The 18,737-nt window shown below is 46.1% G+C and overlaps 1 protein-coding gene across 1 annotated transcript in view; it reads right to left on the reverse strand.

Moving 5' to 3' along the window:
• Positions 1 to 589: 589 nt before the first annotated feature.
• Positions 590 to 18,737, reverse strand: part of PTN (pleiotrophin) — a 165,170-nt gene continuing 147,022 nt past the window's right edge. Inside the window, exon 5 of the mRNA XM_084809471.1 lies at positions 590 to 1,376. Within this exon, the coding sequence (XP_084665597.1) occupies positions 1,324 to 1,376 (53 nt within the window). The 3' untranslated portion in view covers positions 590 to 1,323. The remainder of the gene's footprint in view (positions 1,377 to 18,737) is intronic.

Raw genomic sequence — 18,737 nt, forward strand, 5'->3', positions numbered from 1 at the left:
GATAGATGTGAAAACACTGGTTTCTGGAAGGGGCAGGCCGCGACACATGTGAAAACACTGGTTTCTGGAAGGGGCAGGCTGCGACACATGTGAAAACACTGGTTTCTGGAAGGGGCAGGTCGTGCATTTTATACACAATTACAGGTGTAAATGGTCCATTTACATCTGTAACATTGCATGAATGGCCCCTTCATGGCTGCCGTTTTTATAACATTACATTTACAGAAAAACCCAAGCTGCCATTTTGACCAAAAATGGTAGCTCGCTGAGGGAACGGGCTGCCATCGGGCAGTCACCGGGCACCCACAGACCACATGGTGAGCAGGGGTGGGCGGCCATAGGGGTTCAGCGGACAGGTGGCAGCACGGACGGAGGTGACTCTATCCATCTCTAATCACGGCCACACGTGGCCCTGGGCTGGAGGGGTTGGGTGCACATGGACCACGGCTGGTGGGGCTGGCCACACATACACTGCCCATTTTGGTTTCATAGTTTGTGGCAACAGAATAAGAAACCTTTGGAGCAAACATACTTTCATACTTACCATTAAGGGAAATGTGTTCAGGTTAGGAAGCACATAAAAAGCATTATGGACTAGAGCCTTAAATTGTTTTATTAAAAGGTGTAAATTACAACCAAGTTAGTTATTTCAGTGCAGGTACAATCAGGGGATGGAGACCCTCTCTTGCTATTATAAAACAGAAAAGGAGGTGGGGGAGTTCAGTCTGTTTTACACACACAGTGGCCAGTCTGCACAGCATATGGACGGACGGACCATTAGGACATCATAGAACCTTATAGAATACATCTTGGGAGTTCCATGTGGGTCACAAACCCTGCCCTTAGCATGCAGAGCCAGGCCTTAAAAGATTGGATTCTGAGAGAGGTAAAGGGGAATTCAGAATGAATCTATGCTTCCCAATATACAATAGCACTCATGTACTAAATGACATTACTGCCTTTTATTGCAGACTTCTACAAATGCTGTTAAGGAGTATACATTTAAAATACTAGAGCAGCCTCTGCCAACCTGGTGCTCTCCAGGGGTGTTGGACTCCAACTCCTATTGTCCCCAGCCAGCATGCTGGGTATGGTTGATGGTAGCTGTATTCTAAGACATCTGGAAGGTGCCAGATTGGGGGAGGCTATAATAGAGTAAAAAATAAAAAAAAGAAGAAAGAGGGTGTATTTGTATGTTTATTTCTTCCTATTGTACAATTAAGCTATAAATAACTTCTGGATAAAACGGCTAGGTGTCAATGAAATGTGTTAACCGATTACATTCGAGGAAGTCCCATTCCCATGCAGCCCAGAACAGCTTCCCTATTCCAGCGTCTTCTCTTGTTTCTTCCCTTCTTTTTTCTTTTTCTTGGGTTCTGTCAACAGAAAAAGAAGAATGATGGTGTCAGAACTGCCAGGGAACCAGGGCCAGCTCCAGAGGATGGCAAGGTGGGGCCAAAGACCAGTAGAGTGACCACCACACAACCAGTGTGACACCATTTTGAATTTGCACAAAGTATCCAGGAAGATCATGTAGAGGCTAACCAGTCAGAAGGTTTCAGCTGTTGAGCAGTATAGAAAGAAATGAAATAAACAAAATGCTACTACTGCTAGGTCCCAGGGCATAGTCTGAAGGTACATGAGGGAGTGACCTTGCTGAAGCTAAGCAGGTCTGGTTCTGGTCAGTGCTTGGAGGGGAGACCACCACCTGGGAACCACATGTAGCCACCTTGAGTTCCACAATGGAAGAAAGGTGGGATATAAATGTTAATACTACTACTACTACTACTACTACTACTACTACTAATAATAATAGGGAAGTTGAGGATATCCAGCGGGGTGGGGGAGTCCGATGGACTTCCACCCACTCGGACCCCTGAACTGGAGTCTGGGGACCCCACTGGCTGCCTGAACCTGTTCGGCCTGGGGCGGAAGGTGCTAGCCGGTCTGTGAGTGCCCAGTGAGCGGTATGAGGCTGCCTGCTCCCTGCATTTTGTGGAAAATGGCCACTCGTTCTTTTACGTAAAGGGGATTTTTATGTCAATGGCGGCTGTAAATGAGCCCATTTATGCAACATTACAGGAGTAAATCGTCTAACTAGTAATGTTGCGTAACTGTCAGGTGGCTGGCAGCGGTCCGTCGAGCGGTGCATGAGGTGGACCAGGGTAAGTTTGCCCAGCCATCCCTAACTACTACTACCATCACAACTACTAATAGCTAAAGAGAAATTTCTATGTGGATGTCCTGTCTCTTCCAACTTAGGAAGGGGATTGACTGGGGGTGCCCAAGCATCCCCCCACCCGCCACCCCCGGAGTCAACACTGATCAAAAGTACAGTCCAGTGAAAGAAAGAAAAAAGTGTTTTAGGGGAGTTCTTCAAAACTGCCATCGGGTTGGTGGCCACCATTTTAGATTTCCCAGAATGTCCCCTTCCAGAGGGCATGTGAGGGGGAAATGGCAGTCACGACAACAGATGGGGCATTCTGGGAAATCTAAAATGGCATCTGCCTGCCTGATGGAGTTTTGAAGAGTTCTGGTAAAACACTTCCTGGCCACTTTCACCCACCCCATAAATCGCTGAAATGGTGTCCCGCTTTTGTGGCCTGCAGATGTGGCAATGAAACTGAACAAGGGGGGCATTTCAGGCCAGCACTGGAAGATGTTCAAGGGCTATGTTTCTGCATGAGTCACTGTTCTGAGCATGTCTCTTTCTTTGATGAAAGCAGAGATCCAACAGGCAAACTCCTCTGAGAGGGAGTAATTCTGCTGCGCCTCCTCATGGGGAGTGGTTGAATGATTCCATCACGCTCGATACAGACTCTATCTATGCAGAGACCCAGCAGCATCGCCAGCTGCCCACAGATGCAGATTAGACAGTGAGAAGCCAGAGTCATGAACCACACAGCCATGCAGTGGGAAGCCTCCTCTCCATGCATGCGTGTTTGGGGCTCACAAGAACCCTTGATGATCTAGTTCATGAATTTCCCCATGGTGAGCCATTTAGGAATCACTGGGGCCAAAAGACCAGGTACAGTTTCAGGGGTTGGAATGGTCAGGCAACTGCCCAGGTCCACACTCGAAGAGGGGGCCTGCTGCAAAGTCTCCAACCTCAACCCCCTGCCCTGCTGCTGTTTCTCCTTGCCTGTTCACCTGCCCTCCCCAAACGAGCAAGAGAGCCACTGGTGACAGGGTGAGAGGAGAAGGAGCTGCAGCTGCCTGCGCTCATATTGCCCTCGCCCTCAAGGTGGTGGTGTGTTCTGTCTGGGCCCACAGGGAGAGGGAACTAGGGATGTTGCGAGCATCCATTTGGGGGCTCGAGCTCGAGGGGTTCCCACCAATTTGGCCCCCGGACACCAGTCCGTGACTTCCTGCTCTTGCCCATGCCGAGTTGGGCAAGCGCAGCGGCCCCCACTCCTTGCCCAAGTGGTGACAGCCGGATGGTAAGCCTTCCCCTCCTGCCTCCGAGAGCAACTGCTTGGCAGAGAGAGGCGCAGTTGCTCTGGGTGGCGGCAGTGGCAGGGGAGGCCCTCTTCTGTGTCACTGCCACCGCCCAGACCAACTGCGCCCCTCTCTGCCAGTGCTCGGTGCTGCTTCCCTCTCGCTTCCCATCCTGCTGCTAAGAGCAACTGCATCCCTCTCTGCTGGAGCTCGGCAGAGAGGGGTGCAGTTGCTTGTGGCGGCGGCAGCGCTCACTGGGCCCCTGCGAGCAGCTGGCTCGTGTCCCAGTGCAAGCCGGGTCCAGCAGTGGGCAGGGTTCCAGTGAGCGGGTCAGGGGGCCCACAACCCTAGAGGGAACAGAAAGCGCCGGTGGTGATTGCGGCAAGGGTGGATATGGGCCTAGTCAGGGCATCTTTCCCAAGCCACCTCCCCTCCCCTCCAAAAAACACTGGAGTCCATAGTGAAAACAAGCCATGATGGGAATAAAATCAATAAGTAAGAAAGAGGGTGTGGGGAAACCCTTCTCCATTTACTCCCACATATAGATTTAACACCCCCTCAATGGCCATTGCGAGGTGCGTCTTGCCACTTAAAATTAAAATCAAAATCAAAAGGATATTAGGGCTTGAGAGCCACCATGGCAGGAGGCGGGGGACATCCCTGTGGTTCAACCAGAAGCTCTCCTAGCTCCACAGCCAGCTCCGCTTGGCATGCAAGTGATTGTTTCAGGGACTAGTTGGGCGGGGCGGGGGGCACCCTGAAAATAGGAGGCAGTTCCTGAAGAAAGCAGGTCACAGCTCAGTGGAAAGCAAGAGAAAGGTTTTTAGACATACATCTATAAACACACACTGAGACACCTCCCACCTTTCCTGCCTCATTTATTGTGGAACCTTCGGGGTTTTCCAAGAGCTGAAATGACCTCGGAGGGGGTGAGGCAGCTTTTCAGCCCTGCTCCTGCCTTTCTCTCCCTCCCAAGATGCTGTCAGTGTTTACCCTTTCTGCTAAGGACAGAGACTGTTTAATGGGGTGGGGGAAGGCACACGCCGGGGGGGGGGGGGGAAGAGCCAGAGAGAGCCAGAGAGAGCCAACAGATTATGGCTGTTCACAGATAAGTAGACAATAGATATGGAAAATCATATTGCAGAGGGGAAGGCCTGACTTAGGCCATCTCAGGTGCTTCAGGGAGCCATGAGTTCAATTTTCCAGAGGACAATCCTCTGTTTGAAGGTGTGCTCTATTTGAACAGCTGTCCTGTCTAAGTCTGGTTTAAAGATAAAAGAGGGGTGCATGAGAATTTCATTTCAGATCGTAAACATCAGAATGTGCTCTGTTTGCACTGCTGAATGTGCACACGCATGCATTTCTCAGGCAAAGTTTACCTTTTCCCAAGCTTGCAATCACATTTGTAAAATATGTCCATTAGAAAATGTGCCGTTTTAAGATGCAGGGGGGGGGGGGCATTTTCATGCTTTAGTCAATGGGGGAATGTACACATTTGGCTGTGCCCTTAAAAAAAAGAAAGAAAAAGCACCTGACAGAGGAGGGCTGCCACCTCAGAACACTTCGCGTACCCTCTCCCCCAGACCTAGAGCCAGTGTTCATGGAAATACCACAGCAGGGTGGAATCTTGCTAAAGGGAAGCAGCTCCCACATCACCCATGGTATGTGTGGATAGGGTTATAATCATGCCGTTTCCACACATATATACATACCTTGCCTGAGAAAGGCCAAGTTGCACTTACCTCTTACTCACAGCTGAAAACCCGTCTTCTTTTCCTATCCTTTAAATCAGCCCTGTTTGGTTCTGTGATTATGATGACATGGTCTGGCCCTGACCAAACCACGCACCACCGAGAGCACTGACTGCTTTTCCAGAAACCTTGGCTGGCTCAGAGCATTAATGCCCCAGGGTCTAAAATGAATATACCAGTGGAACCTATGGACGTGCAAATCAGCAGAACTCAAGCTTGCTGAGGTTCTCTGAATTCCACCTCTAAGCTCGCTCTGACTCGTGTCCATTTCAGGCTGCAAGCTCTTTTTTTTCTTTCTTGATGCTCACGTGAAAGTATGTATGAATTTCGGTGCACACTTTTCCAAATGTATGTGCGCATTTCTGCAAAGCACACATTTTTCTTCCCTTGATTAAAGAGAGTTTGTGTGCATGTCTCAAAAGTACACACTTTTTCATGCCTAGTTTTCAAAAATACACATTTTTAATACACGTTATTTGGTCTGCAAATCGCACTGCAGGGACGGAAATGTATGGACTTTGACCGCAGATTGTGTTTGAGTCTGCATTTGAGTCCAGAAGGTGTAAATGGGATAAATTCTGGTCTAAAATAAATGGAAACAAATTTATCATACATCCCTAGTGGGAAACTGACAGAGGAATGACATTCTGCACCTGCTAAACCATTTTTTTCCCCTCATACTCCTATTAGAAACATGAAAACTAAGCTACCTGGGGCTGATCTCTCTTAGCGCACACCAGATCCAAGACCTTCAGTCCAGCCCATTAAATTGGAACAGTTCTTTTTAGCAAGCATTTTACTACAATTCCCAAGTCTTTCTTTGATGTTTACAGTGATCTCTCAGGAAGGCTCATGTCCTACTGCTGCTGTCTGCTAAAACTAAGAGTCCTTGAATACAGTTGTTCTTTGTCCATACGTGAATATGTGAAGCTGCTTTATATTGAGACAAGCTGTTTGGGCCTGTCATGGCCTCACTGGAGGAGTCCTCCTCAGAGGAGGACCTGGAGTCTTCAGAGACTGGTTGTGCCACCAGACCAGCAGGAGCCTAGGCCCTTGGGGGTGATGGTTGCAGGTCCATCCCTGTGAGGAGGAGGGGTATCTGCCTCTGAGGCCGAACAACCCCCTGGCTACCAGGAGCATTGTTGCCTCAAGCAACAGGCCAGTAGGGCCCCTGTGAGAAGGAGTGCTCACTTGCAGAGAAGGACTCTGCAGGAGAAAGCAACTGCTCAGCAGTACACATCTGAACAGGGAGCTCTGATTACTGCAGCTGAGCTCTGGGTGGGGCTCAGCAGGCTTTGGGATTAAAAGCTTTCACTGTAGACCCAGCCAGTGTTGGAACAACACCATTCTTCCAGGTCCCATGCACCTTACCATGCCTCCTAGACCTTACCCTGTGATTGATGCTCCACCATGTTACTGACCTTTTGACTCCCTATTGACTCTACTTCTGGCCTGTGTAATGTATCTGGCTGATTTACTGTGTTTTGACCTTTGCCTATTATCTGGACCAATCCTGCTGTAGCCGGATCCCACTTGTCTGACTGCACGCCTGTATTTGGACCTCTGCCTGTTATTTGGGCCACTCCTAACTTAGCCTGAACCCCACTGGATAGAAATCTGTAGGCCTGAACATTTTATGGCTTCAACGCACTCTGCATTGACTACTGTGATGGACAGCAGCTTCCCAAGATCTCAGGAAAATGCCTTTCCCAACTAGGGATGGCATGGGTGCTCAGCTGGGTCTTGATTGAAATCCAACAAACTCCACTCCCTGCCACCTGTGCTAGCAACAGTTGCCCTGCCCCTGTTAACCCTGTCCCTGCTAGCCCCCCCCCCATGCTCACCGAGGCACTGTACTTGCCTGGGAGCCATCGGCAAGTGCTGCAAGTGTCATTTTATGGGGGGGGGGAGTAAATGCTTTTTTTTTGTAAAATGGCCCTCACAGCACTCACTGATGGTTTCCGGGTGAGTACGGGTGGCTCAGAGAGCATGGGGGGGCAAGCATGGGTCTGGCAACACGCAAACAGGGGCAAGGGCTGGGTGGGCACCTGGCAAAACTGGGAAGGGGGGGTGCCCATCCATCCCTATTCCCAAGACTTGCTGTGTGAGGTTTTTTTTTTATCCTAGCATATTACTAATAATGAACTCATTCTCTTGGTGTGGATCCTTATGTAGCCAAACTGGCACTATCCACACACAAAACGGAAATGTCACCAGGCACCATTTTTTCTTGAGACAAAATTCTTGGGGGTGGGGGAATACACACTGGAAAAACAGCCCAATGAGATCTAATCATGCTCAGTGGTCACAGAATGCTGGCTGACTAGGGGTTTTTCTTTGGGGGGGGAGAAAACCAGGGGGAATGGAATAGAGTACCATGTGTATTGCCCCAGCCATGGGCTTTGACCTCAATTTAGAGGTGCCAAGATAGTGATAAATCAGATCCAGGTTTACTTACAAGGAGTACTTTATTGAGTAACTTATAGCACACAGGCGTACCCAATGGTTGGATCAGACAGCTTCTTTGAACCTAGAACCATGGGGGAACATGGATTTTATAGCATACATGTTAGCAATGAGGCAGCATGACAGCAGCAAGTGCCCCCTAACGTTCATTCCCAGCATAGACTAACAGCACTTGGTTCTCAGCACAGCCACCTGCAGCTTTAAGACAAACAAACTTCACTTCCCAGGCACATCTTGATTAAGCACTCTACTCATTAGTATGGAATGGCTTGAGACCACTGCTATCAGCCCTTTGAGTCATCCTGGTAAATCAAGAGGCCTGTTAGGGAAAACAGCCTGCCAACTGACCAAAGTCAGCGAGCATCTAAGCACCTCTAAAACTACTAATAGTTTGGTTCAGGCCTGGGGCCTTACATCATGGTAGAGATCATGGCTTGTGGGAACATTGAACAAGAACATTCCATGCTGCAACTTCTTGTTGCAGGGCCCACTTGTTTTATATATATGATAAACATTATTTATGCAAGAACATAGGAAGCTGCCTTATACTGAGTCAGAGCTATATGCCTCCATTCAGCTACAAAACACCCAGGGTGGCTAACAATAATCCTTAACATACTAAACAAAATAAAATGTGTTAAATGCATGGAGCTACTTTCAGTACATGAAGCAGATCAAGAGAAGAGCCAGTACAATTGTTGGGTTAAAATCCAGCTCAGATGACATGCTGGAAAGTCCGGGCAAATAAAAAAGTATTCACTTTGTGTTGTAAAGACCATCAGGTTTAGTGCCAAGGAGGCCTCCTGGCTGCAGTGTGCTAGAGCTGAAGTAGCTCTCCCTTTTTATGGTTGGAGTCTTGGAGAAGCATGGAAATGAACTTGAGACCTTCTGCAATCAAGGAATGAGCTCTAATATTGAACTATGGACAACTCCCATTTCAAATTCTATTCTGGACAGTCCAGCTACTCATGTCATCAGGGGACAAAATGAGCAGAATAGTACTGAAAGCGCAGAATAACCATGGATGCGAGATGTACTGATCTCAGAAGCTAAGCAGGGTCAGCCCTGGTTAGGGCTTGGATGGGGGACCACCTGGGAATCAGGCTTCCTGCACTGAGCAGGGGGTTGGACTCAATGGTCTTGTAGGCCCCTTCCAACCCTATGATTCTATACTCTCTAGTGCAGCTTTCCCCATCGTGGCATCCTCCAGATGTGTTGGTTGAGCTGCGACTCCCATAATTCCCAGCCAGCATGGCCATCGGTCATGCTGGCTAGGAATTACGGGAGTTGCAATCCCAACACATCTGGAGAGTACCAGGCTGGAGGAAGCTGCTCTATTGTATTTCCCTGTCTAGCAATATTTAATTGAAGTGATGTGAGGTTCATGGTAATGCAGATGGCACTATCTCCATAAAGGGCATGATATTTACTTCAATACATTATAGTGGCAAATACAATAATCTGCAAGTCATCATGATGTGTAATTTATTTCAGCCTGTGTGGTTTCATTTCTTTTGTGAAATGACTCATCATGGCAATGAGGAAAAAATGGGCTGGTTCCACCCATATTCAGTTTTCTACATGCTCTAGAGAGAGTACTGAATCTGGGTGCTTGTTAATGTCCTTCAAAAGTCCAGCATTTGTCCATGTCATGTCCCTTGCAGGAACTGTACACATCTTTACAATACGAGGGGCCCCACTCCTCAGTTCTCCTGATCTATAGGCTTCACGTCTATAGATCTATTTTCTTTGTGGGTAAAATATGTGTATGGATTTCATGAATGAAATGTGTCCTACAATTTCAAGGTACATTATATCACTATCTTTCTGTAATGGTTGTTACCTCATAGGTACCTGTGTATGTGTTTATCTTCATGGTTTGGACCATAAGATGTTTCTCTCTCTCCAGTAATACTAGAACCCAAGGGGTCATCCCATGAAGCTGATTGGCAGGAGATTCAGGACAGATAAACAGAAATATTTATTCACACAGCGCATAGTTACTGGCACTGTGCATATTCACACAGTGCCAGTAGGGGCACTATGCCTATGTACATCAGTTGCTGGGGGACATGGGCAGGAGGGTGCTGTTGTACTCATGTCCTACTTGTGGGCTTCTCAGAGGTAGCTGGTTGGTCACTGTGTAAACAGAATGTTGGACTAGATAGACCCTTGGTCTGATCCATCACGGCTCTTCGTATGTGATTATGATTACCATTATTTTTCTACCAGGCCTTCTGTGAATTCAACAAGCATGGGACATGCAGAAAGTCAACTGGTGAAGCTTTTCCCATTACTTCATCAGCATGTTTGGAAAAGCTTCACCTGCTGAATTTCTGCTTGCCCTATGGTTGCTAAAGTCATAGCAGCCCTATCAGGAAAAGAAGTTGGCAACCCTTCCAATTCCATGACACTGTGCATGGGGGGTATCCCTTGCCTACCAGATATCATCTTGAGTGAATAGCTAATTTAGAAGTTCTTTATCACACTCATAAAACTAGAAGTTCCAAGATCCCTTGGGGAAATCCACAAGAGTTAAATGAGTGCTTATATTTGTGCTGCGGAAGCACTTTTAGTTATAAACGCTGATGCTGTTAGAGGGCTGTGCAATCCAGGGGCCATCAGTTACAGATGGCAAAAATTCAAATTCCAAGATGAGAATCAATTCATAAAATGGTTAAGCAAGAAATCTCTTGGGTCCACTGGAACGTATTTCCAATCCAAACAAAACATTGACTCAGAAAGTCGCCCATTAATTGAGAGAGGTCCAGATGTGACCGCTCAGCGTCACTTCTCAGTCATTTGGCAGCAAATGCCACACAATACTGAATTGCTGCAGGTAAGCCATCACCTTTACATGATGTATACAAACCTTTATGACCCAAAGCAGCAGGGGAAATGCAATTATGCTGAAGAGATGGTGCCCAAGGACTGCAGCAAGAACCCCACCATTTTAAAGCTACAAAAGGAAATAGAATAGAATAACTACCTTTCCGTGGAAGTCAACCCAAAATATATGGCTCTATTTATTTTTCCTTGTGATACGTAACGTTCCATGGGGTTTTCTTGGCAAGAATACTGGAGTGGCAAGGAGGTCAAATCAGTCAATCCTAAAGGAAATCAACCCTTTGTGCTCATTGGAAGGACAGATACTGAAGCTGAAGCTCCAATATTTTGGCCACCTAATGCAAAGAGAAAACTCTCTGGAAAAGACCCTGATGCTGGGAAAGACTGAAGGCAAAAGGAGAAGGGGACGGCAGAGGATGAGATGGCTAGATAGCATCACCGATGCAATGAATATGAACTTGAGCACGCTCCGGGAGAGAGCGCAGGACAGGAAGGCCTGGCATGCTATGGTCCATGGGGTCACGAAGAGTCGGACATGACTGAACAATAAAAATTTATTTTTCCTCAGTAGGAGGAGGCGCTGGCACAGTTTTAACTCTAACACATGAAAATTGTATAACATCCTTAAAACATGGTGCAAGTTGCCCAAATTATGCTGAATTGTGACTCTGACCGGCGAATGCAACTCCTACAATTGAGGCACTGAATGCAGTTGTAAAGAAATTTCCAGCTCCCCATACCATGGGCTGCGCAACTTGACTCATTGGACTGTTCAGATTTTGTGATCTCCCATTAATGAGTCAAAATAAATGGCTCAGTTTTCAGAATTGCTGCTTATATTCTGCACAAACTATATATGCAAGAATTCCAATTCTAACCTGAACTGCCTCAGCTAGACTTGAACAACTTATTTAAAGTTGAGTGGATAACAATTACGTTGCTCAGCGGTCCGATCAAGGAGCAAATGTTGAGGAAATGGCATGATGGATTATGCCCTAAATCAGGGATGATTGACTTCAGTCTTGTATAGTATAGTTAATAAATAAATAAATTGAAAGGCCGTGGTTCACTGGCATTGCTGTATGTGTTATGTTTACAAAGCCTTCCCCAACCTGGGGCCTTCTGGATGTATTGGACTGCAATTCCCATCATTCCCAGCTAGGCTGGCCTAAGGCATAACTAATTAAGGCAAATTAATCTGTGTTACGTGATCCTGGATATGTACCCTTGCTTAAAAGGAAGTACTGCTTCACACAGCACATAGTTCAACTGTGGCATTTGCTACCACCAGGTTTAGTAATGGGCAATGGCCAACAATTTGGATGTCTTTAAAAGGGGATTGGACAAATTCTTCATAGGATTGCACTACACACACACACACACACACACACACACACACTATTATCTATTGAGCTATGCATGTTATCTTATTTTACTGTAAGCTACTGTGGAAACTTTGCAGAAGGGCAGTATATATGAATCTTTAGAACAAATATATATAGATTTCAGTGCTGCAGACAACTAGGTCAGCAACACAATAGATTGGGTGTAAATATCTATTTCCCAATGTTAAAAAAGGGCTTCCTTGAAATAAATTCTTAATGATTTGCTGAAATCTCTGAGAAGGCTTTCCCCCTCCTTTCTTCTTCATAAATGGGCAGAATGATATATACTTTTTTGGTCACACTGCCTGCATCCCTCTACAAATAGTATCTGCATTTTAAGCTAGAGATGCAGCTCCATTTTTATTATTCCACAGGAGGCCTCCCTCTTAAAGTTTATGTGACATGCTTATATAGGAAAAAAAGGACAAAATGAAAGAGACGGGGGGGGGGGATTAAACATAATGGTGAGACTGGGAAGCCAGAAAGGAAGCATGGGGAAGCCAGAAAGGAAGGGAGGAAATTATTTACCCACTTGGAATAGTAATGAGAATAAATATTGGCTTATGCTGTATCGTTTTTAATCATACTAGGCATAATAGCTTCAGGCACTCTGCTGATGGGCACTGCTGAATGACAAAACTAGAGCTGAGTTGAAATTTCTCAGAAGATGTTTTTCTGAGAATTTTTTTGAAATGGTTATTTTCCTCCCCCATGCCCCATGCCCCATGCCCCATGCCACACAAAGATACATACCTAAGACCAAAAAAAGCTGCTTTGCAGAACGTTTTCCAAAGATTCTCCACCATTTTAGTGGGGACTGTCATCCTGCTCCCTGCACACACACACACACACACACACACACACACCATTTTCCAGAATTATGTTAGTCTAGTTCTGGGGCATTGTGAAGGATACAAAATGGTGGCCAGACTGCCAACAGAGTTGCTGCCACCAAAAACTTAGGAAAGAAGGAAAATTGTGCTACTGCCATTGATTGGCAGCAGCTCTCTCAGGTTTCAGGCAGAATTCTGTCCTTGCTGTATCTGGAGATGCCAGGGATCAAACCTGGGACATTCTGCATGCAAAGCAGGGGCTCTACCACTGAGCTATGGCCCTATCCAGATTTAGTCAGCAGCTTCCTCCCCTGGCTCCAACCCCTCTCCCCAGCAGGGTAAAACTTAAATCTCCCATCAGCAGTTGACTGGAGATTGGGATGTTGGAGAAATCCACAAGAGATTCAAATGATATCAGGTTTCTGTAAATCCGACCTGCAGATTCTATAAGAGACTGACTTTTTCCAAGTGGCGTGGTTTCTGCGGACTTGCAGACCATTATTTTTTTTAAAAAAAACTCATTGGGGGAGTTGCACAAATGTGTATTTGTACAAGTGTTGTTGTTGTTCAGTCATGTCCGACTCTTCGTGACCCCATGGACCATAGCACGCCAGGCCTTCCTGTCCTGCACTATCTCTCAGAGCGTGCTCAAGTCCATATCCATATTGTACAAGTGTACATTTATGCTAATGCACATCTGCAGAAGTGCACATTGGTGCAAATGCACATTCACAAACTTTTTTTTTTAACAATGGGATGAAAGATGCACAATAATCCATAATACACAGACAGAATGGATTTAACAAGGTCTATACGTCTCTCATTGGAGATGAGACCTTTTCCCTGTTGAGCACTGAAAAGGGCTCCCTTTCTCAGCATTCAGCAGGGAAGACTCTTATCTCTGATCTACCATTGCTGGCTGATTAGAACCTTCCCTCCTGGGAGAGTGGTTGGGTCTGGAGGAGAAGCACCCTAGAGGTTCACCATGCCTGTTATAGGGTCTCACAGGGATAAAATTAAAAACAGGATCTAGAGCCAAATCCTTCTGAGTTTCCAAAGAACTGGGACAAAATAGTAATGCCATCATTACTAAAGCAATAGTAATGCTTTATGAAGTCCCTAAAATAGGAATGAGGAAAGCAGCCTCTTCCCAGTCCATGTCAACTTCATATGTGGTCACTCATAAATCTGCACCATCCCGTTTCTGGATTACTCTGAGAATGTGTGTTGTCTTTTAAAAAATCTGCACCAAAAAAATGTGCACATTTTACTTTAAAATATTTCTTTTAAAATCTATTTTTTAATCTCACAGTATGCATTCCCAAATGGATTTCTCTCAAAATAAATATTTCTAGATGTACCTTTTGCTCAAATGTGCAGTTTTAAAGATACTTAAGTGGATTCTTTTGAGGTCAGCTGAATTGGAACTTTCAGGATGTGTGAAAAACCATGGATAATGAAGTTCCAAACATCACTGGCCATGGAAATGTGGTTCAGATCAGTTCAGATCAGAATTCACAAAGATCAAATTCCTTCTGGATTTGTACCCTACAATTTAGAAGAGAAGTATTGCTTAACACTGTCATTTGGGGGGGGGTAGGGTACGATTACTACCTTTTGCAGCTGTTTGCCAACACAACGTGAGAAAGTTTTTCATTTTTCTGTCTAATTTCTGTCTACTGTTCCTGATGGTTCTATGCTACATCCAGTATCAAGGCAGTATGCCTATGTATGCCACTTGCTGGGGATCATGGGCAGGAGGGTGCTGTTGCACTCACGTCCTGCTTGTCGGTTTCCCATGGGCAGCTGGTTGGCCACTGTGTGAACAGGATGCTGGACTAGATGGACCCTTGGCCTGATCCAGCATGGCTCTTCCTATGTTCTTAATTGCTCTGAGCAGTATCTTGTAATGAGCAGTCTTCTGTAATGCTGGTGATTATGCTACATCTAACGAACTGCATTAAAGACAGAGGGGTATAATAATCACCGAAGAAGATGAAACCAGGAATACAATATGAGATGTATGGAAAACCAGCACCTTGATTATACACACACACACACACACACACACACACACACATATATATATATATATATATATATATATATATATTTCACAATTTTCTGATTACAGTAGAGTTTTTAATAAGACTGATGAAAGTTTTAAACTACCTGGTTTTTGAGCAATTCAGTGCTACATCTAAATAAATTAGGGTATCGCCAGAAACTTAAGGTTGGGTGCTTCTAAAATGATATTGATGGGATGGAACATTTTCATTTAAGAATGAGACACACTGGATAAATAAAAAGTTACCTATCTACTCATTATTAAGAAGAAATGCTACCTCTGGTATTTTCAGCAAACTGAGTGTCTGAAATTCAGAATTTCCAGAGGTAGCTGATTAGGGAAAATTGCTTGCAAAAAATGCATATATTTAGAAAAGTGCATACAAAAAGGCACACATTAAGATAAATGTACATGGATACATATGAATTTTCATGTGGTCTTTAAATAAGCAAATTCACAAACTGATATGGAAATGGGATAGAATGAACATAACATAGGAAAAAAGAGAAACTGAGCAGAATTGAGCTTGACAGATTCATCCAATGTTAAAAGTATATAGATCCCTGAGTAAGAGAGCTTCTCTACATGGGGCTTTTATCCTACGATTGAGATTGGTTATTCACAGAAGTTTGTGGGTCCTTTACATGACAGCCTCAGCCCCCAGGGCATCTCCCATGTCTTCTTACTTTTATCCTTTTTTAAAAAAGATCAGAGATAATGAGCCATTAAAATACAGTGCATTGAATTTCTCTGTGAAAAGTGGAAGTTGCACAATAATAGGCACTATACCACAGTGCCATCTAGTGGCTGAAAAATGAAACATATAGAATTCACAGTAAAGGAGGGGGGAGGGAAGTGCATGTAAAGGGCTGATCTTAATCCTGCAAAGAATCCAGAAGCAGAAGCCCTGGTACAATTGCAGGATAAAAAACCTCTGTGTGGAGAAGCCCAGAAACTGGAAGGAAAAGCCATTTCTCCAGTGCAACACCAGACATATCTACTCAGAAGTAAGTCCCACCACATTCAATGGAATACAGTTGTCTGTTGTGGGGATTTCTGACCCTTTTGTGGCCTGACGGATCCCTGGAATGGACCCTGCTCAGTTTGCATTTGTGAGCCGAGCCATGCAATAGTTTCCGAAACCTGGGAACTTTACCGACTTCTTTAGTGCAAAATGACAGTGCCAATGTGTGGTGGTGGCAGGAGTCCTTGCCATTGCCACCCACCATCTTTGGCGCTGCCGCCGCAGTGCACAAACCCATTGCACTCTCATTTCCGACACCACCGCCATGCACAAATGGCTCCTTCTCCCCCTCTCTCATCCTCCATGTTGCGCACAGCAGCAGGGCTTCTGTGGGCTTCCTTCTCCCTCCTGGGGCTGGGATGGAGAAGGAAAGACTTGCACACAGCAGCCCTGCTGCTGTACTCAAAATGGAGGCTGAGAGGGGAGCACTGCTCCCCCCCCTCTCATCCTCCTGTCCCTGCTGCTGCACTGTCATGCAACTCAGTGTGGGCTGGGTTGGGCCAGCTGGTGGATATCGGATCGGAGTTGTGGGGCGGGGGGATCCAGAGAACATGCACTGAGCTCCACCCCCAAAACAGATTCCTTTGACATCCCTACAAGGGAGCATACTCCCTTTGAACTCCCAGATATATCGCAACCCAAATGGATCTAATTTTGCAAGGGGAATCTATGAAGCAGGGGAGATGGAGGCTGCCAGAAGTGTTTTCTCTTCAGTGGAGCAAGCTGGCCATCAGCGCATAGAACCAGCACATCTGTGTAGCCACTATATCAACATGCCCTCCAACCACAGACCCACTGATTAACCTGAGGACAAATTCCAATCTATGATTAGAGATTTAGTGGACTCATCTACCAACTCAGTCTGTCAAAGCCTGCAGCTCTATTTGTCCCAATGTTTTTAAGTTTGTAATCCAGAAGTAAGGATTTTAATCTATCTCAGTAGGGGGAAAGGATGAAAAAAATGTTTCTGGACAATATTTTATTGTTTTATTTATCACGTCTCAATACCGCCCAATAGCCGAAGCTCTGTATCTATAAAATGACAGCCAGATTAACCAGCCACAGTACCAGCTGCTTCTGCCCACAGGGCTGTTGCACTGTTTCAACCCCTGCAAGCTGTAAATCAGGCAAGTGATCCATTCGGACAGAGTCACGGAGTTTTCCATCACTGGACTGCCAATGGAAGGCAGCCTGCTTTGGCTACAGATCCTTGAAGCATTCTGTCTGCAGGTGAACAAGCCAGATGGTTGTAACAGGCCAGCAAGGGACACATTCTGAAAATGGGCATCTGTTCCTGGTTTGAGTTTGGTCCAACAGCACACAAGTAAGAGAGATGGGATTGGGAGGTGACAGCAAGAGCTCCTGGTACGTGCTCAAGCTATCATTAGATGGTTTGGCACCTGCCTAAAACAGCTGCTCGATCACATAGCCGAAGCATGGAGATCAACCCAGGCACCAAGTCAATTCACTGGTGTGAAGGATCGAACCGGACTTGTTACCCAACACCCATCAGACCCATCACTGCATTGCCAGAGTGGCCTGTGCCCTTCCGAACACTGAGCTCAATGAGACAGACAGGCTATGCTGGGGCAGCTGCAAGAGGAGGCGACACATGAATAGCAGCACCAGGCAACATATGCTCCAGGCTTGTGTCAATGGCTCTGATGGGATCCACCTGGAAGAGGGAGAGGGGAAGGGGATGATAGGAGGAAAAGCAGGCTGGCACTGGATAAAAAGGGGGGAAAGGAGATCAGTGGGGAGGAGGCTGAGAAGAGAGAGGGAGAGGAACAGAGACAGCAGGAGAAAGAAGCAAGACAGGAGGGAGGAACAGCTTTTTATATGGGAAATGCCAACCTCTGCTCCTCTATACACCTGTCAGGCACCACTTAGCTCACCGGAGAGAGAAGAGACCCACCCCTCTTCCTCCATGGCCCTTTTAAGAGGAAGCTCCAAAAAGGTTTAAACAGACTTAATTGCCCAAGGCTGGCCTGGAGGAGTCCCATTTTCTCAGGGAAAGCTACCAGGGAGAAAGACCAGTGAAAGATTTAGCAGCTGTAGGCACTGCTTCTCCTCATGCATTTGGGAGAGACAAATGTGGGTGGGTTACCTGCCTGCTGGCAGTCCATGTCATAGGGGAAGGTAGAGAGAATTCTCATGAATGAGCTATTCCCCAGTTGTTTTATGTTCTGTTTGGAAACTACCAGTGTTGTAAGTAGGAGAGTCTTTCTTACTAAACTTTTGCGTTAAAGCCTGTTGCTAGCTGCTGTGTCTGTGATGGAGTCAATGGACCAAGGAGGTTGTGATGTGCCTTTGTTGCAAGACCTGCTCACAATCGGCTATCACAGGCATGGGAGCCACCCCCTCAAAGCTGGTCCCCATGCCACCCCAGTGACACGTATAAGAAGGAATCTCATGGATCTGGTGACTGATGTGAGTATTTCTCACATCAGTGTTGTCCATCATCTGGGGGCAATGTATGTACTTAAGTGAAGTAGAGCAGGGGCAAATTTTCTGAACCTTGACCGGTTTTCTCGTTTGCACTGGCTGACTGCGTGTGGCATAGCGGAGGAGGAGGAGGATCACCAGTCTCTGAGGTAGAGCAGACAAAAAGCCAGCAGTGCTTCTCCGCTCAGTGGAACGTTGGCCATTAGAGCAACCATTTTGCCAAAGGGACTGATTCCTTCACATTTGCTAGAAAGACCTTGAACATCATTAACATGACCAGACCTGGGTGTCCCTGAATTCCACCCTAGCTAGAAACTAATGGGATGCAATTCTGAGTTCTAGCTAGAGCAAAAGCATTGTCAGGATGGGACCAAGACCCAACATCTTGAGGAAGATTGTTCTAGCTTGTTCTGAACATCCTCCAGTTGTGAAGATTTTCTAGCTATGCTAGAGCAGCCTTCCCCAAACTGGCACCCTCCA

Source organism: Heloderma suspectum, chromosome 7 (assembly GCF_057233095.1).
Source record: "Heloderma suspectum isolate Gila_16-S chromosome 7, 16-S_ref, whole genome shotgun sequence".
NCBI lineage: Eukaryota > Metazoa > Chordata > Lepidosauria > Squamata > Helodermatidae > Heloderma > Heloderma suspectum.